Source organism: Anomaloglossus baeobatrachus, chromosome 10 (assembly GCF_048569485.1).
Source record: "Anomaloglossus baeobatrachus isolate aAnoBae1 chromosome 10, aAnoBae1.hap1, whole genome shotgun sequence".
Classification (NCBI taxonomy): Eukaryota; Metazoa; Chordata; class Amphibia; order Anura; family Aromobatidae; genus Anomaloglossus; species Anomaloglossus baeobatrachus.
In genome coordinates, this window is record NC_134362.1 from 171687339 (window position 1) to 171713777 (window position 26439).

At 54.4% G+C, this 26439-nt stretch overlaps 1 protein-coding gene across 3 annotated transcripts in view; it reads right to left on the minus strand.

Annotated features, from left to right (window-relative positions):
- Nucleotides 1–26439, minus strand: part of CENPN (centromere protein N) — a 128554-nt gene that overhangs the window by 69300 nt on the left and 32815 nt on the right. For all 3 annotated transcript variants that reach the window (XM_075325849.1, XM_075325850.1, XM_075325848.1), the window contains exon 5: nt 14988–15064. In XM_075325849.1, the coding sequence (XP_075181964.1) occupies nt 14988–15064 (77 nt within the window). The remainder of the gene's footprint in view (nt 1–14987; nt 15065–26439) is intronic.

A 26439-nucleotide genomic window follows, 5' to 3' on the forward strand; every position in this document is an offset into this window, starting at 1 on the left:
GAGTGGGCTTTTAGCCCTGAAGGAACCGGAAGCCCCGCAGAACGGTAGGCCTCTAGAATTGGTTCTTTGATCCATCGAGCCAGGGTGGCTTTAGAAGCCTGCAACCCCTTGCGCGAACCAGCGACAAGGACAAAAAGTGCATCGGAACGGCGCATGGGCGCCGTGCGGGAAATGTAGATTCTGAGTGCTCTCACCAGATCTAGCAAACGTAAGTCCTTTTCATACCGGTGAACCGGATGAGGACAAAAGGAAGGCAAGGATATATCCTGATTAAGATGAAACGAGGATACGACCTTAGGGAGAAACTCCGGAATGGGGCGCAGCACTACCTTGTCCTGGTGGAACACCAGGAAGGGAGCCTTGGATGACAGAGCTGCCAGCTCCGACACTCGCCGAAGCGATGTGATCGCAACAAGAAACGCCACTTTCTGTGACAGGCGAGAAAAGGAAACTTCCTTCAGAGGCTCGAAAGGCGGCTTCTGGAGAGCAACTAGTACCCTGTTCAGATCCCATGGATCTAACGGCCGCCTGTACGGGGGCACAATATGACAGACCCCCTGCAGGAACGTTGACTTCCTAGCTTGTCTCATTGTGGCTACGACTCCTTGAGATAATCCTGCGGACGCTAGGATCCAGGACTCAATGGCCACACAGTCAGGTTCAGGGCCGCAGAATTCTGATGGAAAAACGGCCCTTGGGACAGTAAGTCTGGTCGGTCTGGCAGTGACCACGGTCGACCGACCGTGAGATGCCACAGATCCGGATACCACGACCTCCTCGGCCAGTCTGGGGCGACGAGTATGACGCGGCTGCAATCGGATCTGATCTTGCGTAACACTCTGGGCAAGAGTGCCAGAGGTGGGAAGACGTATGGGAGCCGGAACTGCGACCAATCTTGAACTAATGCGTCTGCCGCCAGAGCTCTTTGATCGCGCGACCTCGCCATGAATGCCGGGACCTTGTTGTTGTGCCGGGACGCCATTAGGTCGACGTCCGGCACTCCCCATCGGCGACAGATTTCCTGAAACACGTCCGGGTGAAGGGACCACTCCCCTGCGTCCATGCCCTGGCGACTGAGGAAGTCTGCTTCCCAATTTTCTACGCCTGGGATGTGAACCGCGGATATGGTGGAGGCTGTGTCCTCCACCCACATTAGAATGCGCCGGACTTCTTGGAATGCTTGCCGACTGCGCGTCCCTCCTTGGTGGTTGATGTATGCCACCGCTGTGGAGTTGTCCGACTGGATTCGGATCTGCTTTCCTTCCAGCCACTGTTGGAAGGCCAGTAGGGCAAGATACACTGCCCTGATTTCCAGAACATTGATCTGAAGGGTGGACTCCTGCGGAGTCCACGTCCCCTGGGCCCTGTGGTGGAGAAACACTGCTCCCCACCCTGACAGACTCGCATCTGTCGTGACCACTGCCCAGGATGGGGGCAGGAAGGATCTTCCCTGAGACAATGAGGTGGGAAGGAGCCACCATTGTAGAGAGTCCTTGGCCGTCTGGGAAAGAGAGACTTTCCTGTCCAGGGACGTTGACTTCCCGTCCCATTGGCGGAGAATGTCCCATTGAAGTGGACGCAGATGAAACTGCGCAAAGGGAACTGCTTCCATGGCTGCCACCATCTTCCCGAGGAAGTGCATGAGGCGCCGTAAGGGGTGCGACTGGCCTTGAAGGAGGGATTGCACCCCTGTCTGTAGGGACCGCTGCTTGCTCAGCGGAAGCTTCACTCTCGCTGCTCGAGTATGAAACTCCATGCCAAGATACGTTAGCGACTGTGACGGTGACAGATTCGACTTTGGAAAGTTGATGATCCATCCGAACGTCTGTAGAGTCTCCAGCGTAGCATGTAGACTGAGTTGGCATGTCTCTTGAGAGGGTGCCTTGACAAGTAGATCGTCCAGGTAAGGGATCACCGAGTGTCCCTGAGAGTGCAAGACTGCTACCACCGCCGCCATGACCTTGGTGAAGACCCGGGGGGCTGTCGCCAGACCGAATGGCAGAGCTACGAACTGAAGATGGTCGTTTCCTATCACAAAACGTAGAAAACGTTGATGTTCTGTAGCAATTGGCACGTGGAGATAAGCATCTTTGATGTCTATTGAGGCAAGGAAGTCTCCTTGAGACATTGAGGCAACGACAGAGCGGAGGGTTTCCATCCGGAACCGTCTGGCGTGCACATGTTTGTTGAGCAGCTTTAGATCCAGAACAGGACGGAACGAGCCGTCCTTTTTTGGAACCACAAAGAGATTGGAGTAAAACCCTCGCCCTTGTTCCTGAGGCGGTACAGGAACCACTACTCCTTCCGCTCTTAGGGAGTCCACCGCCTGCAGCAGGGCATCTGCTCGGTCTGGATGTGGGGAGGTTCTGAAGAACCGAGCTGGAGGACGAGAACTGAACTCGATTCTGTACCCGCGAGACAAAATGTTTGTCACCCACCGGTCTTTGACCTGTGACATCCAAATGTCGGAAAAGCGGGAGAGCCTGCCCCCAACCGGAGATGCGGAGGGGGGGGGCTGGAAGTCATGAGGTTGCCGCTTTGGAAGCGGTTCCACCATTTGCTTTCTTGGGGCGTGCGTGAGCCCGCCAGGAATCTGAGACTCTTTGCGTCCTCTGAGTCCCTTTGGACGAGGAGAATTGTGTCTTGCCCGAACCTCGAAAGGACTGAAACCTCTGCTGCCATTTTTTCTGCTGAGGTTTGTTTGATCTGGGCTGGGGTAAGGAAGAGTCTTTACCCTTGGACTGTTTAATGATGTCAGCCAATGGCTCGCCAAACAGTCTATCTCTAGATAAAGGCAAGCTGGTTAAACATTTTTTGGAACCAGCATCTGCTTTCCAGTCCTTTAACCACAAGGCTCTGCGCAAAACTACCGAATTGGCGGACGCCATTGAGGTGCGGCTGGTAGATTCTAGGACCGCATTGATAGCGTAAGACGCAAACGCAGACATCTGCGAGGTAAGGGACGCCACTTGCGGCGCCGCTGGATGTATGATAGCATCCACTTTTGCTAAACCAGCTGAAATAGCTTGGAGTGCCCATACGGCTGCGAATGCTGGAGCAAACGACGCGCCGATAGCTTCATAGACAGATTTTAACCAAAGGTCCATCTGTCTGTCATTGGCATCCTTAAGTGAAGCGCCATCCTCCACTGCAACTATGGATCTAGCTGCAAGTTTGGAAATCGGGGGGTCTACTTTTGGACACTGGGTCCAGCGCTTGACCACATCAGGGGGGAAAGGAAAACGTGTATCCTTAGAACGTTTAGAGAAACGCCTTTCTGGATGAGCGTCGTGTTTCTGGATTGATTCTCTGAAGTCAGAGTGATCCAAGAAAGCACTCAATTTACGCTTGGGATAGAGGAAACGAAACTTCTCCTGCTCTGCAGCTGCCTCCTCTGCAGAAGGGGCTGGGGGGGAAATATCCAACAGCCTATTGATGGCTGAGATAAGATCGTTTACCATGGCGTCCCCATCCGGGGTATCCAGATTGAGAGGGGTTCCAGGATAAGACTCCTGATCACTCTCTTCAGACGCATCACAGGGCGACTGATTGCGCTGAGACCCTGAGCAGTGTGATGACGTTGAGGGTCTTTCCCAGCGAGCTCGCTTAGGGTGGCTGGGGCTATCATCTGAGTCATAATACTCAGCTTGGGAAGCCGGGGACCCCCTTGCAGTCTGGACTAATTCCAACTGAGGGGGATTAGAGGACAGAGACCTCGCCGTGTCCATAGACTGAGCCCCAGTCATGGATTGCAAAGTTTCAAGGATTTTTGCCATAGTCACAGACATTCCATCAGCAAAAGCTGCAAAGTCTGTCCCTGACACCGGGGCAGGACTTACAAGCGTCTCAGCCTGGGTCACTACCCCTCCGGACTCCGGCTGGCGAAGCAGCACCGGATCTGAGCATTGCACACAATGTGGGTCTTTGGAACCTGCTGGTAGAGCAGCCCCACATGCAGCACACGCAGTGTACACAGCCCTAGCCTTGGCAGCCTTGCGTTTTGTGGATGACATATTGCTGCCTCCTCAGAGCGATCTGGGGTATCCAGCCAGGAAGCGACCTCACAGTGCAAGAAATCACTAAATATATATATCTGGTGACACAGTACACCAATACACACTGAGGCACTAGAGGGGCCAGCTGAAATGCCGCTGCTTAAGAGCGGGTGTGTGGTATCCAAAAGCCCCCTAGTCCAGGTCTCCCAGAGCCTTGCGTCCTTCCTCCAGCCAGACTGCATGTAATGGCTGCCGGCGTTCTGAGAGAGGAGGGGGGGCGGGCCCTGGGCGTTCCTGGCTAAGAGCGGGAAGCCTGCTTCCCTCTGTGCCTAGTGAGAGGGCTGGAGCATGTAAATCAGGCTCCAGCCCTCGTCGCTGCGGTGAAACAGCGTCTCTCCCCTACCCTGATTGACAGGGTGGGGGCGGGAACGAAGCGGAGCTAGGCCGCAAAAGCCGGGGACTGGATTTATAAACGCCGCCGCCGTAAATGCGCGGTCGGCGTGTCCCCGGCGCACCACAAGTCACAGCAGCGCCGCCCGGTCCAGTGGGGGTCGGCGCTGCGTTCCCACACTACAAAGTCCCCCAGTAAACTGTAGGGACACTAACTCCCACGTTACGGTCCCCGGCGCACTACAACACCCAGCCAGCCCGGAGTGTGTCTGTGCCTGCCGGGGACACAGAGTACCTGTATGATGCAGGGCCATGTCCCTGATTGTACTCATGCTCCGAATCCATCAGGTTCTATGGGTCTGTGGATGGAGCCCGGCGTCAGAGCTTAGAGGCCGGCAGGATCCCACTTCCACAGAGCCCTACAAGGGGATGTGGAAGGAAAACAGCATGTGGGGCTCCAGCCCCTGTACCAGCAATAGGTACCTCAACCTTACAACACCATCCACGGGTGAGAAGGGAGCATGCTGGGGGCCCTATATGGGCCCTCTTTTCTTCCATCCGAAATAGTCAGCAGCTACTGCTGACTAAAATCTGTGGAGCCATGCGTGGATGTCTGACCTCCTTCGCACAAAGCTTGAAAACTGGAGAACCCGTGATACCACGGGGGGGTATAGCCAGAAGGGGAGGGGCCTTGCACTTTTTAGTGTAGTGCTTTGTGTGGCCTCCGGAGGGCAGTAGCTATACCCCAATCGTCTGGGTCTCCCAATAGAGCGCTGAAGAAAAAGGTGATCCGACGGGTCGGGGGTCAGATAGGACTTCTTCCGATTTATCAGCCACCCTAAACGTGAAAGGGTGTCGATCGTGACCTGAACCCCAAGACGACAGTCCTCGAAGGAAGAGCCCTTTATCAACATATCGTCCAAGTACGGGATGACCATGACACCCCTGGAATGCAGGACGGACATGGCAGCAGCCATGATCTTCGTAAAAACCCTGGGTGCGGATGCGAGGCCGAAGGGAAGAGCCGTGAACTGGAAGTGATCTTCCGCTATCGCAAAGCGGAGGAACTGTTGGTGAGAGGTGGCTATCGGGACGTGAAGATAGGCGTCTTGAATATCCAGCGATGCCCAGGAATTCGCCTACCTCCATGGACGCGATGACGGACCGGAGTGACTCCATGCGAAATGGCCGAGGCCTCACCGACCTGTTTAGAAGCTTTTAGGTCGAGGACGGGACGGACAGAGCCGTCCTTTTTGGGGACCACGAAAAGGTTGGAATAGAACCCCCTGAAACGCTCTGCGGGAGGGACTGGTACCACGACTCCGGCTCGGAGGAGGGAGTCTATGGAGTGAAAGAACGCGCGAGCCCGCGCGGGAGACTCGGGAGGGGCGAGATAGGAAAAAACGTCTCGGTGGCTTTGCTTCGAATTCTATTTCGTAGCCTGATGTGATGATCTCTCTGACCCAGGCGGTCAGGGGGATCCACACATGCTGAAAACGAGACAGACGCCCTCCCACAAGTCTGGCGCTGTTGCGCGCTGACCGCGAGTCACTTGGAGGAACGTCGGCGGTAACCAGAAGAGGATCTCGTGGGGATTGGGCGGGGGGCGTGAACGCCAGGCGGGATTGGTCTTGAATGACGGGGTCTTCCTGTCTCTCGGAGGAGAGCGGCTTTTCCGCGGCTGGGGATTGGAGTTGAAGCTGCGAAAGGGCCGGAAACGAGCGGTGGGGCGCCGATTCTGGAAGCGCTTGGGGCGCAATTGGGGGAGAGATGTACTCTTTCCTCCCGTTGCATCGGAGATCAACTGGTCCAGCCTATCTCCGAAGAGACGCTCCCCTAGGAAGGGCAGGGAAGTTAGTGCCTTCTTAGAGGCCGCATCCGCGTTCCAGGACCGGAGCCAAAGGGCTCGACGGATGGCCACATTGTTGCTGGCGGCCTGGGTCGCGCAACTTGCAGACGCCAGGGCTGCATTGAGCAAGTACTCACCCGCGAGAGAAATCTGCGAGGCGATGGGAACCAGGTCCGGATTGGCAGGAATGGCGCGGAGACCGCAGCGAAGCGTGTCCGCCCAGGACATCAGGGCCTTCGCAACCCAAACCGAGGCAAAGGCCGGAGAGAGTGATGTGCCCGCTGCCTCGAAGGCGGAACGGGCCAACCTGTCAATAGTACGGTCCGTAGGGTCCTTGAGAGACGTACCGTTAGTGAGTGGAAGGACTGTGTGAGAAGACAGGCGGGAGATTGGGGGGTCGACCACAGGGGAGCCTGCCCAATGCTTTCGAAGACCCTCAGGAAAGGGATAATGCAAATCGATGGACTTACCGCTGGTAAATACCCTGTCCAGCTGTTGCCTGTGGCTGCACAGTAACTCAGCGAATTCTGGATGTCCGCTGAATGTGCTCTGGGCCCGCTTCACCCGCTTAAACGAGACCCGGGTGCTCTGGGAGGAGACGGGGTCCACCTGTACCTTCAAGGTCTGGTTCACTGCTTCTATCAGGCTATTCACCATGCGCCGAATATCAGCCGCCTGCTCTGAGTCCTGCAGGGGTGCCGCATCGGAATCATCATCGGAGCAGTCAGAAGCCTCCCTGGAGGACTGACGGTCTGGACCTGGGGATGAAGGTGAAATCTGGGAAGAGTCTGAGGACGAGACCTGGCGGGTCCGTTTTTGAGCAGCAGAGGAGGACCCTGCAACGGGGCTCACCTGCTCCGGAGGCGATTGCGCCGGGTCTGCGGGAATCTGGGCGAGCGACGGCAGCAGGCGCAGAGCTTGCGCGATGGTCCGAGAAGCCTCAGAGAGGGAATCTACGGACTGGGACAGGGACGCTAGCCAGTCGGGGTGGGGCGGGACGCAGGGCCCTGCAGCATATGGCGCTGTGGCGTCTGCGATATCAGAAGCGTCGGTCGCGGAGTCCTGCGGAGGCTGCGCGTCTGTAGAACAGACGGAGCATAGTGGGGCGTCCTGACCCTGGGAAAACTTGGACTTGCAGGAGGAGCATGCAAAAAATAGTGCAAAGGGGGCCTGCTTGGGCTGGGTGGGCTTAGCCTTAGGCATGGTGAAAACAGGTACTCTCCCTGGTGGCTGCTAGGAAGGAGACAGGAGAGGGTTAACTCGTCCCTAAACTCAGAGAATGCTACCTAGTGAGGGCTACTCCTTAGGAGCAGAGCTTACCCAGGTCCTGCGTGCTGCCCACCAGTCCAGAAGAGGAGTCCAGGAGTGAGCTGGCCAGAAGAGTCAGAACGCCGGCGCGCTGCAGCCTCAGGGGACCAGAGGCAGGCTAAAATGGCGAGAGGACGCTGGAGAAGGCTGGGGGAGGAGCAGGATTCCGGCGCGAAAACCCGGAGGATTCACAGCCCCCACCATCAGCCAGGAGGCAGAGCAGTGGGAGGATACAGAGGGAGACGACCGGCGGCCAATAGCGCTGCAGCGGGGGCGTGGCTTGGGCGCAGGAGCGACTAGGCCGAGACCGGGGACTAAATTTATGGGGAAGGCCGGGGGAAAGTGCAGGAAAGGTCGGTCTTACCTGCAATCGGCGGCGCCGGCCCAGCGATGGATGCGGTGCAGGCAGGGCTCTCTGGCCCTGCCTGTGTACAGCGCTGCTCGTCCAGGAAGGCTCCGGGGGAGAGCGTGCTGAGGCAGGGTAGTGGACATCATGATGGGGGTAGATCAGCCCCCTATCAGGAGAAGGCAGCGTGACAGGGCCCCATCTATTATACACGCTGCGGAGGTTCCATCCCTGCTGTACTCCCCTGTACGCCCTTTGGGGTGATACCGCAGGGCGAATCAGGGGTGCCCACAAAACAACCTGCCCACACGCGCACCCCCGGGAGTGGTACCACGGGGACGGACGGGGGAGAGGGCCCGAAGTCTCAAGCCCCTGCGACCCTGGGGAGTAGTACCCACAGGGCTGCGGAGGATGAGTGAAGCGAATACCTGCAGAGAAAAAGACGACAGGTATGAGTATGATGAGCGGCGCCGAAATAAAAGAAAAAAACGCAAAAACATACATGGCTGAGGGGGGCCGAGATGGCCCACATCAGCCTCCTACGACACTAAGCTAAAACTGATCTGAGCCCGCCTCCGGCTCGGGGTGTATACTGCTAGGGAGGAGCTAACTTTTTTATGTTTACTTAGTGTCAGCCTCCTAGTGACGGCAGCATAACCCATGGTCCTGTGTCCCCCAATGAAACGATAGAGAAGAAGGGAATTTTGTTTACTTACCGTAAATTCCTTTTCTTCTAGCTCCAATTGGGAGACCCAGACAATTGGGTGTATAGCTACTGCCTCCGGAGGCCACACAAAGTATTACACTTAAAAGTGTAAGGCCCCTCCCCTTCTGGCTATACACCCTCCCGTGGGATCACGGGCTCCTCAGTTTTAGTGCAAAAGCAAGAAGGAGGAAAGCCAATAACAGGTTTAAAGACAAATTCAATCCGAAGAACATCGGAGAACAGAAACCATTCAACATGAACAACATGTGCACCCGAAAAAACCAAAAATCCCTAAGAAAACAGGGCGGGTGCTGGGTCTCCCAATTGGAGCTAGAAGAAAAGGAATTTACGGTAAGTAAACAAAATTCCCTTCTTCTTTGTCGCTCCTAATTGGGAGACCCAGACAATTGGGACGTCCAAAAGCAGTCCCTGGGTGGGTAAAAGAATACCTCGTGATAGGGCCGTCAAACAGCCCTGTCCTACAGGTGGGCAACCGCCGCCTGAAGGACTTGTCTACCTAGGCTGGCGTCCGCCGAAGCGTAGGTATGCACTTGATAATGCTTGGTAAAGGTGTGCAGACTCGACCAGGTAGCCGCCTGGCACACCTGCTGAGCCGTAGCCTGGTGCCGTAAAGCCCAGGACGCACCCACGGCTCTGGTAGAATGGGCCTTCAGCCCTGAAGGAACCGGAAGCCCCGCAGAACGGTAGGTTTCAAGAATTGGTTCCTTGATCCACCGAGCCAGAGTGGATTTGGAAGCTTGCGACCCTTTACGCTGACCAGCGACAAGGACAAAGAGTGCATCCGAGCGGCGAAAGGGCGCCGTGCGGGAAATGTAGATCCTGAGTGCTCTGACCAGATCCAACAAATGCAAACCTTTCTCAAATTGATGAACTGGATGAGGACACAAGGAAGGTAGTGTGACATCCTGATTGAGATGAAAGGGGGATACCACCTTAGGGAGAAACTCAGGAACCGGACGTAGAACCACCTTGTCCTGGTGAAACACCAGGAAGGGAGATTTGCATGAGAGCGCAGCTAGCTCGGACACTCTCCGAAGAGACGTGACCGCTACTAGAAAGGCCACTTTCTGTGAAAGACGGGAAAGTGAAACATCCTTCATAGGCTCGAAAGGCGGCTTCTGGAGAGCAATTAGAACCTTGTTCAGATCCCAGGGCTCTAACGGCCGCTTGTAAGGAGGGACGATATGACAAACTCCTTGCAGGAACGTGCGTACCTGAGCAAGTCGTGCTAGGCGTTTCTGAAAAAATACAGATAGCGCTGAGACTTGTCCTTTAAGGGAGCTGAGCGACAAACCTTTTTCCAATCCGGATTGCAGAAAGGAAAGAAAAGTAGGCAATGCAAAAGGCCAGGGAGAAACTCCCTGAGCAGCGCACCAAGATAAGAATATCTTCCACGTCCTGTGGTAGATCTTGGCGGAGGATGGTTTTCTAGCCTGTCTCATGGTGGTAATAACCCCTCGAGATAATCCTGAAGACGCTAGGATCCAGGACTCAATGGCCACACAGTCAGGTTCAGGGCCGCAGAATTCAGGTGGAAAAACGGCCCTTGAGATAGCAAGTCTGGTCGTTCTGGTAGTGCCCATGGTTGGCCTACCGTGAGGTGCCACAGATCTGGGTACCACGATCTCCTCGGCCAGTCTGGAGCGACGAGGATGGCGCGACGGCAGTCGGCCCTGATCTTGCGCAGCACTCTGGGCAACAATGCCAGAGGCGGGAACACGTAAGGTAGCTGGAATTGCGACCAATCTTGAACTAAGGCGTCTGCCGCCAAAGCTCGGTGATCGTGAGACCGTGCCATGAAAGCCGGGACCTTGTTGTTGTGCCGTGACGCCATCAGGTCGACGTCCGGCATCCCCCAGCGGCGACAGATCTCCTGAAACACGTCCGGGTGAAGGGACCATTCCCCTGCGTCCATACCCTGGCGACTGAGGAAGTCTGCTTCCCAGTTTTCCACGCCTGGGATGTGAACTGCGGATATGGTGGAAGCCGTGTCTTCCACCCACGTCAGAATCCGTCGGACTTCCTGGAAGGCTTGCCGACTGCGTGTTCCACCTTGGTGGTTGATGTACGCTACCGCTGTGGAGTTGTCCGACTGAATTCGGATCTGCTTGCCTTCCAGCCACTGCTGGAAGGCTTGTAGGGCAAGATACACTGCTCTGATTTCTAGAACATTGATCTGAAGGGTGGACTCTTCCTGAGTCCACGTCCCTTGAGCTCTGTGGTGGAGAAACACTGCTCCCCACCCTGATAGACTCGCGTCTGTCGTGACTACCTCCCAGGATGGGGGTAGAAAGGACTTTCCTTTCGACAAAACGGTGGGAAGAAGCCACCACCGAAGAGATTCCTTGGCCGCCTGAGAAAGGGAGACGTCTCTGTCGAGGGACGTCGACTTCCCGTCCCATTGGCGGAGAATGTCCCATTGTAGTGGACGGAGATGAAACTGCGCGAAAGGGACTGCCTCCATTGCTGCTACCATCTTCCCCAAGAAGTGCATGAGGCGTCTCAAGGGGTGTGACTGGCCTTGAAGGAGAGATTGCACCCCTGTCTGTAGTGAACGCTGTTTGTCCAGCGGAAGCTTCACTATCGCTGAGAGAGTATGAAACTCCATGCCAAGATATGTTAGCGATTGGGTCGGAGTTAGATTTGACTTTGACAAGTTGATGATCCACCCGAAACTCTGGAGAGTCTCCAGCGCAACGTTCAGGCTGTGTTGGCATGCCTCTTGAGAGGGTGCCTTGACCAGTAGATCGTCCAAATACGGGATCACAGAGTGACCTTGAGAGTGCAGGACTGCTACTACTGCTGCCATGACCTTGGTGAAGACACGTGGGGCTGTCGCCAGCCCGAAAGGCAGAGCTACGAACTGAAGGTGTTCGTCTCCTATAACAAAGCGTAGGAAACGCTGGTGTTCTGGAGCAATCGGCACGTGGAGATAAGCATCCTTGATGTCTATTGATGCTAGGAAATCTCCTTGAGACATTGAGGCGATGACGGAGCGAAGGGATTCCATTCGGAACCGCCTGGTTTTTACGTGCTTGTTGAGCAGTTTTAGATCCAGAACGGGACGGAATGACCCGTTCTTTTTTGGCACCACAAACAAGTTGGAGTAAAAACCGTGACCTTGTTCCTGAAGAGGAACGGGGGTCACCACTCCTTCCGCTTTTAGAGTGGACACCGCTAGCCGCAGAGCATCGGCTCGGTCGGGAGGTGGAGAGGTTCTGAAGAAGCGAGTTGGAGGACGAGAGCTGAACTCTATCCTGTACCCGTGAGACAGAATGTCTCTCACCCAACGGTCTGTGACCTGTGGCAGCCAAATGTCGCCAAAGCGGGAGAGCCTGCCACCGACCGAGGATGCGGAGAGAGGAGGCCGAAAGTCATGAGGAAGCCGCCTTGGTAGCGGTTCTTCCGGCTGTCTTTTTTGGGCGTGACTGAGTCCGCCAAGAATCTGCGCTCCTCTGATCCTTTTGAGTCCTTTTGGACGAGGAGAATTGGGACCTGCCTGAGCCTCGAAAGGACCGAAACCCCGACTGTCCTCTCCTCTGTTGGGGTTTGTTTTGTCTGGGCTGAGGTAAGGATGAATCCTTACCCTTGGAGTGTTTAATGATGTCATCTAAGCGCTCCCCAAACAGTCGGTCACGAGAAAAGTGCAAACTGGTTAAACACTTCTTGGAAGCAGAATCTGCCTTCCATTCTCTTAACCACAAGGCTCTGCGTAAAACTACGGAGTTGGCGGACGCCACTGCCGTACGGCTCGTAGAGTCTAGGACAGCATTAATCGCGTAAGACGCAAATGCAGACATTTGAGATGTTAAGGGTGCCACCTGCGGAGCAGATGTACGTGTGACCGTGTCAATCTGTGCAAGACCAGCTGAAATAGCTTGGAGTGCCCATACGGCTGCGAATGCTGGAGCAAACGACGCGCCAATAGCCTCATAGATGGATTTCAACCAGAGCTCCATCTGTCTGTCAGTGGCATCTTTAAGTGCCGCCCCATCTTCCACTGCAACTAAGGATCTAGCTGCAAGCCTGGAGATTGGAGGATCCACCTTGGGACACTGGGTCCATCCCTTGACCACGTCCGGGGGAAAAGGATAACGTGTATCCTTAAGCCGTTTGGAAAAACGCTTATCCGGATAAGCGTGGTGTTTCTGGATTGCTTCTCTAAAGTCAGAGTGGTCCAGAAAAACACTTAATTTACGCTTGGGATACCTGAAATGGAATTTCTCCTGCTGTGAAGCTGTCTCCTCCACAGGAAGAGCAGGTGGAGAAATGTCCAGCATTTTATTGATGGACGCTATAAGATCATTCACTATGGCGTCACCATCAGGAGTATCCAAATTGAGAGCGGTCTCAGGATCAGAATCCTGATCAGCTACCTCCGCATCATCATACAGAGAGTCCTCCTGCTGGGACCCTGACCAGTGTGATGAAGTCGAGGGCCGCTCATAGCGAGCTCGCTTAGGCTGTCTGGGACTGTCGTCCGAGTCAGAGCCGTCACCCTGGGATGCAAGAGACGCCCCCGGATCCCTGAGCCGTTCCAACTGAGGGGGACCAGGGAGCAATGAGTTAACAGTGTCCATGGTCTGAGTTACTGGTCTAGACTGCAATGTTTCAAGAATTTTAGTCATAGTCACAGACAATCTGTCAGCAAAGACTGCAAACTCCGTCCCTGTCACCTGGACAGTATTCACAGGAGGTTCTGCCTGGGTCACCTCCAGCAGAGGCCCCGGCCGAGCAAGTGCCACAGGGGCCGAGCACTGCACACAGTGGGGGTCAGTGGAAACTGCCGGTAGAACAGCCCCACATGCGGTACAAGCAGCATAAAAAGCCTGTGCCTTGGCACCTTTGCTTTTTGCGGTCGACATGCTGTTGTGTCCTCTGAGTAATCTAGGAGGGTATATAGCAGGGAATCCCCAGCGACCGTACAGTGCAATGTATAGCTGCGAGCATAAAATACAAATATACACTTCGGCACCAGTGGGGGTCAGCCCTAGAGGGCAGCTTACCGCCCGCTGAAAAGCGGGTGTGTGGGCACCAGAATCCCGTGTCTGGGTCTCCCAGTCTCCTCTCTCCAGCTCAGACTGCACACAGGAATGGCTGCCGGCGTCCTGTGAAGAGGGGCGGACCGTGGGCGTGCCTCAAACAAAGTGCGGGAAAACTGGTGTCCCACTGTGTCCAGTGTGAGGGCTGGAGTATGCAAAGCAGACTCCAGCCCTTCTGCGCTGACATGCTGTACAGCGTCCCGCCCTTCCCCTGACTGGCAGGCCTGGGGGCGGGAACGAAACGAAACTAGGCCGCAGAAGCCGGGGACTCGAGTAATAAGCGCGGCCGTGATATATGCACGGCCAGCGCGGAAGTCCCCGGCGCACCACAAGTCCCAGCCGCGCCGCAGCGCTAAAAACTGACGACAGCGGCCGCGCAGCAGTTTCAAATACATGTCCCCTCTCAGCAGAGCTGTAGAATGGCACCAGCGCGCAGCGCTGTAGTCCCCGGCGCACTAACACCCCCAGCAATGCTGCGGTGTGCGCGCGATATGTACGGGGACACAGAGTACCTTGATGTAGCAGGGCCTGTCCCTGACGATACTCAGCTCCATTCCAGCAGGTTCTCCAGGGGCTGTGGAGGGAGCACGGTCTCAGTGCCTGGAGACCGGTAAAATCCCACTTCACCCAGAGCCCGCAGGGGGATGGGGAAGGATGCAGCATGTGGGCTCCAGCCTCCGTACCCGCAATGGGTACCTCAACCTTAACAAACACCGCCGACAAATAGTGGGGTGAGAAGGGAGCATGCTGGGGGCCCTAGTATGGGCCCTCTTTTCTTCCATCCGACATAGTCAGCAGCTGCTGCTGACTAAACAGTGGAGCTATGCGTGTATGTGTGCCTCCTTCGCACAAAGCATGAAAACTGAGGAGCCCGTGATCCCACGGGAGGGTGTATAGCCAGAAGGGGAGGGGCCTTACACTTTTAAGTGTAATACTTTGTGTGGCCTCCGGAGGCAGTAGCTATACACCCAATTGTCTGGGTCTCCCAATTAGGAGCGACAAAGAAATATGCATGATACCCGCATGATATCCACATTACATGCACAACATTATAGGACAGGTGCATGATACCCGTAGGTGGTGCATGTATATAGGTAGGTCTGTGCAGATGCAGTATCATCATCCTGGCAGCCATATTGGAATATTTCAATATTCTACCTAGGAGTTAGTGCTGTTGTGATCAGACCCCTTCATTTGGCCACTGGTGGAAAATCCTTTACTACCAATGCATATAATGAGACAACCTCTGCCTGTGAAAGTGATGTGACTATTCATTATTACCAACATTTATAGAAATGATAGTTTACCGCACACAGAAATAAATTCTTACATTTTTCTGCACTGAGAAGATAGCCTCTTTGAATTGCGCCAAGAAACTCGAGACGTCTGCAAGATTCATATCAGGATCTAAAAAAAATAATACAAAACAAGACCTAATTATTACAGAGCGATAAATAAATTCTACATAGTTAAAAACAATCAGATTGAGCTCAATTTTATGTTTTTTTTTTTTTATATAACATTGTGGTCCTAAAGTTTTTTTAACTGTGATTTAAAGGGGTTGTGCTTTTAACCAAATTACAGTACAAAGGTTTAGGGTGGATGCAAAAAAATACTGCACAGTAAGTGTTTTCGGAAATAAAGGGAATTTTGTTTACTTACCGTAAATTCCTTTTCTTCTAGCTCCTATTGGGAGACCCAGACAATTGGGTGTATAGCTTCTGCCTCCGGAGGCCACACAAAGTATTACACTTTTAAAAACTGTAACCCCTCCCCTCTGCCTATACACCCTCCCGTGGACCACGGGCTCCTCAGTTTTGGTGCAAAAGCAGGAAGGAGAAAACTTATAAATTGGTCTAGGGTAAATTCAATCCGAAGGATGTTCGGAGAACTGAAGACCATGAACCAATAGAACAATTCAACATGAACAACATGTGTACACAAAAAAACAACCAGCCCGAAGGGCACAGGGGCGGGTGCTGGGTCTCCCAATAGGAGCTAGAAGAAGAAGGGAATTTTGTTTACTTACCGTAAATTCCTTTTCTTCTAGCTCCTATTGGGAGACCCAGACAATTGGGTGTATAGCTTCTGCCTCCGGAGGCCACACAAAGTATTACACTCAAAAGCGTAACCCCTCCCCTCTGCCTATACACCCTCCCGTGCATCACGGGCTCCTCAGTTTTGGTGCAAAAGCAGGAAGGAGGAAACTTATAAATTGGTCTAAGGTAAACTCAATCCGAAGGATGTTCGGAGAACTGAAAACCATGAAACAATTGAACATGAACAACATGTGTACACAAAAGAACAACCAGCCCGAAGGGAACAGGGGCGGGTGCTGGGTCTCCCAATAGGAGCTAGAAGAAAAGGAATTTACGGTAAGTAAACAAAATTCCCTTCTTCTTTGTCGCTCCATTGGGAGACCCAGACAATTGGGACGTCCAAAAGCAGTCCCTGGGTGGGTAAAAGAATACCTCGATAACAAGAGCCGACACGACTCCCTCTTACAGGTGGGCCACCGCCGCCTGAAGGACTCGCCTACCTAGACTGGCATCTGCCGAAGCATAGGCATGCACTTGATAGTGCTTTGTGAAAGTGTGCATACTAGACCACGTAGCTGCCTGGCACACTTGTAGAGCCGTTGCCTGGTGCCGCAATGCCCAGGACGCCCCCACGGCTCTGGTAGAATGGGCTTTCAGCCCCGAAGGAATCGGAAGCCCCGAAGAACGGTAAGCTTCAAGAATCGGTTCCTTGATCCACCGAGCCAAGGTTGACCTGGAAGCTTGCGAACCCTTACGCTGACTGGCCACAAGGACAAAGAGCGCATCTGAATGGCGCAGGGGCGCTGTGCGAGACACGTAGAATCGGAGTGCTCTCACTAGATCTAATGAGTGCAAGTCCTTTTCAAAGTGGTGAATTGGATTAGGGCAAAATGAAGGGAAGGTGATATCCTGATTGAGATGAAAAGGCGATACCACCTTAGGGAGAAATTCCGGAACAGGACGGAGAACCACCTTATCCTGGTGAAAAACCAGGAAGGGGGCTTTGCATGACAGTGCTGCAAGCTCCGACACTCTACGGAGTGAAGTAACTGCTATTAGAAATGCCACTTTCTGTGAAAGACGTGATAAGGAGACATCCCGCAGCGGCTCTAAAGGCGGTTTTCTGAAGAGCCGTTAGGACCCTGCTAAGGACCCAGGGTTCAAGCGGGCGCTTGTAAGGTGGGACTATGTGGCAAACTCCCTGCAGGAACGTGCGGACCTGCGGATGCTTGGCCAGGCGCTTTTGAAAGAATATTGAGAGTGCCGATACTTGCCCTTTGAGAGAACTAAGTGACAACCCCTTATCCATTCCGGATTGAAGGAAGGAAAGAAAAGTGGGTAAGGCAAAAGGCCAGGGAGTAAAACCTTTATCAGAACACCAGGACAAAAAAATCCGCCAAGACCTGTAATAGATCTTGGCGGACGTCGGTTTCCTGGCCTGTCTCATAGTGGCAATGACATCCTGAGACAACCCTGAAGACGCTAGGAGCCAGGACTCAATGGCCACACAGTCAGGTTGAGGGCCGCAGAATTCAGATGGAAAAACGGCCCTTGCGACAGCAAGTCTGTGCGGTCTGGCAGCGCCCACGGCTGTGGTGACCACAGCCCAGGTTGGGGGCAGGAAGGATTTTCCCTGTGATAGAGAAGTGGGAAGAAGCCACCACTGAAGAGACGTCTTTGTTGCAAGGGAAAGAGAGACGTTCCTGTCGAGAGAGTTCGACCTCCTGTCCCATTTGTGGAGAATGTCCCACTGGAGCGGGCGCAGATGGAATTGCGCGAAAGGCACTGCTTCCATCGCTGCCACCATCTTCCCCAGGAAGTGCATGAGGCGTCTCAAGGGGTGTGACTGAGTCTGAATCAGAGATTGCACCCCTGCCTGCAGTGACAGCTGTTTGTCTAGTGGTAGCTTGACTACCGCTGACTGTGTATGAAACTCCATCCCCAGATAAGTCAGAGATTGGGTCGGTGTCAACTTGGATTTTGGGAAGTTGATGAGCCACCCGAACTGCTGGAGGGTCTCCAGAGCGACGGTAAGGCTGTGTTGACACGCCGCCCGAGAAGGTGCCCTGACTAAGAGATCGTCGAAGTAGGGAATCACCGAGTGCCCCTGAGAATGCAGGACCGCCACAACGGATGCCATGACTTTGGTGAAAACCCGTGGGGCTGTCGCCAGGCCGAAGGGCAATGCCGCGAACTGAAGGTGTTCGTCCCCGATGGCGAAACGCAAAAAACGTTGATGTTCTGGTGCGATCGGCACATGGAGATAAGCATCCTTGATGTCGATCGATGCGAGGAAGTCTCCTTGTGACATCGAGGCGATGACCGAGCGGAGAGATTCCATCCGGAATCGTCTGGTGCTCATGTGTTTGTTGAGCAATTTGAGGTCCAGAACGGGACGGAATGATCCGTCTTTCTTTGGCACCACGAACAAGTTGGAGTAAAAACCGCGACCCTGTTCCTGAGTGGGAACGGGGGTCACAACTCCTTCTTTTTTCAGAGCGTCCACTGCTTGAAAAGAAGGGAATTTTGTTACTTACCGTAAATTCCTTTTCTTCTAGCTCTTATTGGGAGACCCAGACGATTGGGGTATAGCTACTGCCCTCTGGAGGCCACACAAAGCACTACATTAAAAGTGCAAGGCCCCTCCCCCTCTGGCTATACCCCCCCCGTGGTATCACGGGTTCTCCAGTTTTAGTGCCAAAGCAAGAAGGAGGAAGCCAATAACTGGTTTAAACAAAATTAACTCCGAATAACATCGGAGAACTGAAAAACCGTTCAACATGAACAACATGTGTACCCGCAAACAACAAAAAAACATCCCGAAGGACAACAGGGCGGGTGCTGGGTCTCCCAATAAGAGCTAGAAGAAAAGGAATTTACGGTAAGTAACAAAATTCCCTTCTTCTTCAGCGCTCTATTGGGAGACCCAGACGATTGGGACGTCCAAAAGCTGTCCCTGGGTGGGTAAAGAAATACCTCATGTTAGAGCTGCAAAACAGCCCTCCCCTACGGGGGTGTCACTGCCGCCTGCAGGACTCTTCTACCTAAGCTGGCATCCGCCGAAGCATAGGTATGCACCTGATAATGCTTGGTGAAAGTGTGCAGACTGGACCAGGTAGCTGCCTGGCACACCTGTTGAGCCGAAGCCTGGTGACGTAATGCCCAGGACGCACCCACGGCTCTGGTTGAGTGGGCTTTTAGCCCTGAAGGAACCGGAAGCCCCGCAGAACGGTAGGCCTCTAGAATTGGTTCTTTGATCCATCGAGCCAGGGTGGCTTTAGAAGCCTGCAACCCCTTGCGCGGACCAGCGACAAGGACAAAAAGCGCATCGGCACGGCGCATGGGCGCCGTGCGGGAAATGTAGATTCTGAGTGCTCTCACCAGATCTAGCAAACGTAAGTCCTTTTCATACCGGTGAACCGGATGAGGACAAAACGAAGGCAAGGATATATCCTGATTAAGATGAAAAGAGGATACGACCTTAGGGAGAAACTCCGGAATAGGGCGCAGCACTACCTTGTCCTGGTGGAACACCAGGAAGGGAGCCTTGGATGACAGAGCTGCCAGCTCAGACACTCGCCGAAGCGATGTGATCGCAACAAGAAACGCCACTTTCTGTGACAGCCGAGAAAAGGAAACTTCCTTCAGAGGCTCGAAGGGCGGCTTCTGGAGAGCAACTAGTACCCTGTTCAGATCCCATGGATCTAACGGCCGCTTGTACGGGGGCACAATATGACAGACCCCCTGCAGGAACGTGCGCACCTTAGAAAGACGTGCTAGACGCTTCTGAAAAAACACGGATAGTGCCGAAACTTGCCCTTTAAGGAAGCTGAGCGACAAGCCCTTTTCTAACCCCGATTGCAGGAAGGAAAGAAACTTGGGCAATGCAAATGGCCAGGGAGACACTCCCTGAGCAGAGCACCAGGATAAGAAAATCTTCCACGTTCTGTGGTAGATCTTAGCCGAATTCGACTTTCTAGCTTGTCTCATTGTGGCAACGACTCCTTGAGATAATCCTGCAGATGCTAGGATCCAGGACTCAATGGCCACACAGTCAGGTTCAGGGCCGCAGAATTCTGATGGAAAAACGGCCCTTGGGACAGTAAGTCTGGTCGGTCTGGCAGTGACCACGGTCGACCGATCGTGAGATGCCACAGATCCGGATACCACGACCTCCTCGGCCAGTCTGGAGCGACGAGTATGATGCGGCTGCACTCGGATCTGATCTTGCGTAGCACTCTGGGCAAGAGCGCCAGAGGCGGAAACACGTATGGGAGCTGAAACTGCGACCAATCTTGAACCAAGGCGTCTGCCGCCAGAGCTCTTTGATCGCGCGACCTCGCCATGAATGCCGGGACCTTGTTGTTGTGCCGGGATGCCATTAGGTCGACGTCCGGCACTCCCCAGCGGCGACAGATTTCCTGAAACACGTCCGGGTGAAGGGACCATTCCCCTGCGTCCATGCCCTGGCGACTGAGGAAGTCTGCTTCCCAGTTTTCTACGCCTGGGATGTGAACCGCGGATATGGTGGATGCTCTGTCCTCCACCCACATTAGAATGCGCCGGACTTCTTGGAAGGCTTGCCGACTGCGCGTCCCTCCTTGGTGGTTGATGTATGCCACCGCTGTGGAGTTGTCCGATTGGATTCGGATCTGCTTTCCTTCCAGCCACTGTTGGAAGGCCAGTAGAGCAAGATACACTGCTCTGATCTCCAGAACATTGATCTGAAGGGTGGACTCCTGCGGAGTCCACGTCCCCTGAGCCCTGTGGTGGAGAAATACTGCTCCCCACCCTGACAGACTCGCATCTGTCGTGACTACTGCCCAGGATGGGGGCAGGAAGGATCTTCCCTGAGACAATGAGGTGGGAAGGAGCCACCATTGTAGGGAGTCCTTGGCCGTCTGGGAAAGCGAGACTTTCCTGTCCAGGGACGTTGACTTCCCGTCCCATTGGCGGAGAATGTCCCATTGAAGTGGGCGCAGATGAAACTGCGCAAAGGGAACTGCTTCCATGGCTGCCACCATCTTCCCTAGGAAATGCATGAGGCGCCGCAAGGGATGCAACTGGCCCTGCAGAAGAGATTGCACCCCTGTCTGTAGTGACCGCTGCTTGTTCAGCGGAAGCTTCACTATCGCTGCTAGAGTATGAAACTCCATGCCAAGATACGTTAGTGATTGAGTCGGTGATAGGATCGACTTTGGAAAGTTGATGATCCATCCGAAAGACTGTAGGGTCTCCAGCGTAGCATTCAGGCTGTGCTGACATGCCTCTTGAGAGGGAGCTTTGACCAATAAATCGTCTAGGTAAGGGATCACCGAGTGTCCCTGAGAGTGCAAGACTGCTACCACCGCCGCCATGACCTTGGTGAAGACCCGTGGGGCTGTTGCCAGACCAAATGGCAGAGCTACGAACTGAAAATGGTCGTCTCCTATCACAAAACGTAGAAAACGTTGATGTTCTGTAGCAATTGGCACGTGGAGATAAGCATCTTTGATGTCTATTGAGGCAAGGAAGTCTCCTCTGGACATTGAGGCAATGACAGAACGCAGGGTTTCCATCCGGAACTTCCTGGCGTGCACATGTTTGTTGAGCCGTTTTAGGTCCAGAACAGGACGGAACGAGCCGTCCTTTTTTGGAACCACAAAGAGATTGGAGTAAAACCCTTGCCCTTGTTCCTGAGGAGGGACTGGGATCACCACTCCTTCCGCTCTTAGGGAGCCCACCGCCTGCAGCAGAGCATCTGCTCGGTCTGGATGTGGGGAGGTTCTGAAGAACCGAGCTGGAGGACGAGAATTGAACTCGATTCTGTACCCGCGAGACAAAATGTCCGTCACCCACCGGTCTTTGACCTGTGACATCCAAATGCCGGAAAAGCGGGAGAGCCTGCCCCCGACCGGCGATGCGGAGGGAGGGGGCTGGAAGTCATGAGGTAGCCGCTTTGGAAGCGGTACCTCCATTTGCTTTCTTGGGGCGCGTGTGAGCCCGCCACGAATCTGAGTTTCTTTGCGTCCTCTGAGTCCCTTTGGACGAGGTAAATGGTGTCTTACCCGAACCTCGAAAGGACTGAAACCTCTGCTGCCACTTTTTCTGCTGAGGTTTGGTTGTTCTGGGTTGTGGTAAAGAGGAGTCTTTACCCTTAGACTGCTTAATGATATCAGCCAATGGCTCGCCAAACAGTCTATCTCTAGATAAAGGCAAACTGGTTAAACATTTTTTGGAACCAGCATCTGCTTTCCAGTCCTTTAACCACAAGGCTCTGCGCAAAACTACCGAATTGGCGGACGCCATTGAGGTGCGACTGGTAGATTCTAGGACCGCATTGATAGCGTAAGACGCAAACGCCGACATCTGCGTGGTAAGGTGCGCCACTTGCGGCACTGCTGGATGTATGATAGCATCCACTTTTGCTAAGCCAGCTGAAATAGCCTGGAGTGCCCATACGGCTGCGAATGCCGGAGCAAACGACGCGCCGATAGCTTCATAGACAGATTTTAACCAAAGGTCCATCTGTCTGTCATTGGCATCTTTAAGTGAAGCGCCATCCTCCACTGCAACTATGGACCTAGCTGCGAGTTTGGAAATCGGGGGGTCTACCTTTGGACACTGTGTCCAGCGCTTGACCACCTCAGGGGGGAAAGGGAAACGCGTATCTTTAGATCGTTTAGAGAAACGCCTTTCTGGGTGAGCGTCGTGCTTCTGGATTGATTCTCTGAAGACAGCGTGATCCAACAAAGCACTCAATTTACGCTTGGGATAAAGGAAACGAAACTTCTCCTGCTCCGCAGCCGCCTCTTCTGCTGAAGGGGCTGGGGGAGAAATATCCAACAGCCTATTGATGGCTGAGATAAGGTCGTTTACCATGGCATCCCCATCAGGGGTATCCAGGTTGAGAGGGGTTCCAGGAATGGATTCCTGATCACTCTCATCAGACACATCACAGGGAGACTGATTGCGCTGAGACCCTGAGCAGTGTGATGACGTCGAGGGTCTTTCCCAGCGAGCTCGCTTAGGGTGGCTGGGGCTATCATCTGAGTCATAATCCTCGGCCTGTGAAGCCGGGGACCCCCCTGTGGGCTGGATTAATTCCAAGTGAGGGGGACCTGAGGACAGAGGCCTCGCCGTGCCCAAAGACTGAGCCCCATGCATAGATTGCAAGGTTTCAAGGATTTTTGCCATAGAGACAGACATATTATCAGCAAAAACTGCAAAGTCTGTCCCTGTCACCGGGGCAGGACTTACAGGCGTCTCAGCCTGGGTCACTCTCCCTCCTGACTCCGGCTGGCGAAGCAGCACCGGGTCGGAGCATTGCACACAATGGGGGTCATCGGAGCCTGCTGGTAGATTAGCCCCACATGCAGCACCCGCAGTATACACAGCCCTAGCCTTGGCAGCCTTGCGTTTTGAGGATGGCATGTTGTTGCTTCCACAGAATGATCTGGGAGATGCAGCCAGAAGCGACCTCACAGTGCAAGAAATACAATATCTCTATATCCTACACAGTACACCGATACACCGTGAGGCACTAGAGGGACCAGCACAGAAAAATCGCTTACCGCCCGCTTAAAAAGCGGGTGTGTGGTCGCCAGATAGCCCCTAGTCCAGGTCTCCTAGAGCCTTGCGTCCTTCCTCCAGCCAGACTGCATGTAATGGCTGCCGGCGTCCTGAGAGAGAAGGGGGGCGGGCCCTGGGCGTTCCTGGCTAAGAGCGGGAAGCCTGCTTCCCTCTGTGCCTAGTGTGAGGGCTGGAGCATGTAAATCAGGCTCCAGCCCTCGTCGCTGCTAGCGAACAGCGTCTCTCCCCTACCCTGAATGACAGGGTGGGGGCGGGAACGAATCGGAGCTGCCGGCGTCCTAGGCCCAAAAAGCCGGGGACTCAATTTATAACCGCCGCCGCCGTAAAAGCGCGGACGGCGGATCCCCGGCGCACCACAAGTCACAGCAGCGCCGCCCGGTCCAGAGGGGGTCGGCGCTGCGTTCCCATACACAAACAATCCCCCAGTAATCTGTAGGGACACTAACTCCAACGTTGCGGTCCCCGGCGCACTACAACACCCAGCCAGCCCGGAGTGTGTCTGTGCCTGCCGGGGACACAGAGTACCTGTATGATGCAGGGCCTGTCCCTGATCGTACTCCTGCTCCGTCTCCATCAGGTTCTAATGGGTCTGTGGATGGAGCCCGGCGTCAGAGCTGAGAGGCCGGCAGGATCCCACTTCCACAGAGCCCTACCAGGGGATGTGGAAGGAAAACAGCATGTCAGGCTCCAGCCCTGTACCAGCAATAGGTACCTCAACCTTACAACACCATCCAGGGGTGAGAAGGGAGCATGCTGGGGACACTATATGTGTCCTCTTTTCTTCCATCCGAAATAGTCAGCAGCTACTGCTGACTAAAATCTGTGGAGCTATGCATGGAATGTCTGACCTCCTTCGCACACAAAGCTAAAACTGGAGAACCCGTGATACCACGGGGGGGGTATAGCCAGAGGGGGAGGGGCCTTGCACTTTTAATGTAGTGCTTTGTGTGGCCTCCAGAGGGCAGTAGCTATACCCCAATCGTCTGGGTCTCCCAATAGAGCGCTGAAGAAAGGGCGTCTGCCCGCGCGGGGGGCGGGGAGGTTCTGAAGAAACGAGTCGGAGGACGAGAGCTGAACTCTATCCTGTAACCGTGAGACAGGATGTCTCTCACCCATCGGTCTTGAACATGTGGCCACCAGGCGTCGCGAAAGCGGGAGAGCCTGCCACCGACCGAGGATGCGGTTCGGGGATGCCGTGAGTCATGAGGAGGCCGCCTTGGGGGCAGTGCCTCCGGCGGTCTTTTGGGGGCGTGACTTAGACCGCCACGCATAGGAGTTTCTCTGGCCTTTGTCCTGTCTATTGGACGAAGAGGACTGTGGCTTGGCGGAGGGACGAAAGGACCGAAACCTCGATTGTATTTTTCGTTGCTGAGGTCTCTTGGGCTTGGACTGGGGTAAGGAGGAGTCCTTTCCCTTGGATTCCTTAATAATCTCATCCAATCGTTCGCCAAACAATCGGTCGCCAGAAAACGGCAAACCGGTTAAGAACCTCTTGGAAGCCGAGTCTGCCTTCCATTCGCGCAGCCACATGGCCCTGCGGACTGCAACAGAATTAGCGGATGCCACCGCTGTACGGCTAGTAGAGTCTAGGACTGCGTTCATGGCGTAGGAAGAAAACGCCGACGCCTGAGAGGTTAAAGATGCAACCTGTGGGTCAGACGTACGTGTGACCGCATTAATCTCAGCCAGACAAGCTGAGATAGCTTGGAGTGCCCACACGGCTGAAAAAGCCGGGGCAAAAGACGCTCCCGTGGCCTCATAGATGGATTTCATCAGGAGTTCTATCTGCCTGTCAGTGGCATCTTTTAGTGATGAGCCATCTGCAACCGCAACCACAGATCTAGCCGCCAATCTGGAGACTGGGGGATCCACCTTGGGACATTGAGCCCAACCCTTAACTACGTCAGCGGGGAAGGGGTAACGTGTGTCAGTAAGGCGCTTAGTAAAGCACTTGTCCGGAACCGTTCTGGGCTTCTGGATGGCATCCCTGAAGTTAGAGTGATCAAAAAATGCACTCCGTGTACGTTTGGGAAACCGAAACTGGTGTTTCTCCTGCTGAGAGGCCGACTCCTCTATAGGTGGAGGCGGGGGAGATAGATCTAACACCTGATTGATGGACGAGATAAGATCATTTACTAAGGCGTCCCCTTCAGGTGTATCAAGATTGAGAGCAACATCAGGGTCAGAGCCCTGAGCTGCGACGTCCGCCTCGTCCTCCAGAGAGTCCTCAAGCTGGGAACCCGAGCAGCGTGAGGAAGACGGGGAAGATTCCAAGCGAGCTCGCTTAGCTGGTCTGGGACTGTGGTCCGTGGAGGAGTCCTCCACGTGAGACCTAGGGCCCACCCCGGCCGGGGTGGACCGAGAGGGACCTGGAGGCGCCGATCTAACAGGGTCCGGAGCCTGTGTAAGGACCGGTCCGGACTGCAGGGCTTCCAGCAACTTGGCAGACCATTTGTCCATAGATTGAGCCATGGATTGTGAGAGTGACTCTGAGAGCTTTTCAGCAAAAACTGCAAACTCTGTCGCTGCCACCTGGACAGTGGAAGCAGGGGGGTCTGCCTGAGCCGAGGGGCCCACTAGTGACCGAGGCTCCGGCTGAGCAAGTGTAACAGGGGCCGAGCATTGCTCACAGTGAGGGTAGGTAGAACCCGCAGGTAACATAGCCCTACAAGAGGTACATGTCGCAAAAAAACCCTGTGCTTTAGTGCCCTTGCTCCTTGTGGACGACATGCTGTTGTGTCCTAGGAGCGTGATCACTGAGGGTATATAGAAAAAAGGGTATACAGCCCGGCCGAACAGAAATAAGTATATATATACGTATCTATACCGGCACCCAGGGGCACCAACACCGAGTGACCGGTGCGGCTTACCGACCGCTAAAAAGCGGGGTGTGTGAGCTCCAGATTCCCTGCCTTGGTCTCCCAGAGCTGCAGAGCTGTTCTCTGTGATTCTCCACCGGCAGAATGTCCGAAAAATGGCTGCCGGAGCTCTCAGGGGAGGAGTGAAGCCGTGGGCGGCGTTAGGAAAAGTGCGGGAATCTGGGGTCCCCACAGTGATCAGTGAGGGGGGAGGGAGCATACAGGATGCCCCGGCCCTCACATCCGACGTCAGGTCGGCTGTCCCGCCCCTATCTCTGATAGACAGGCCCGGGGGCGGGAGTTTTGCCACTAG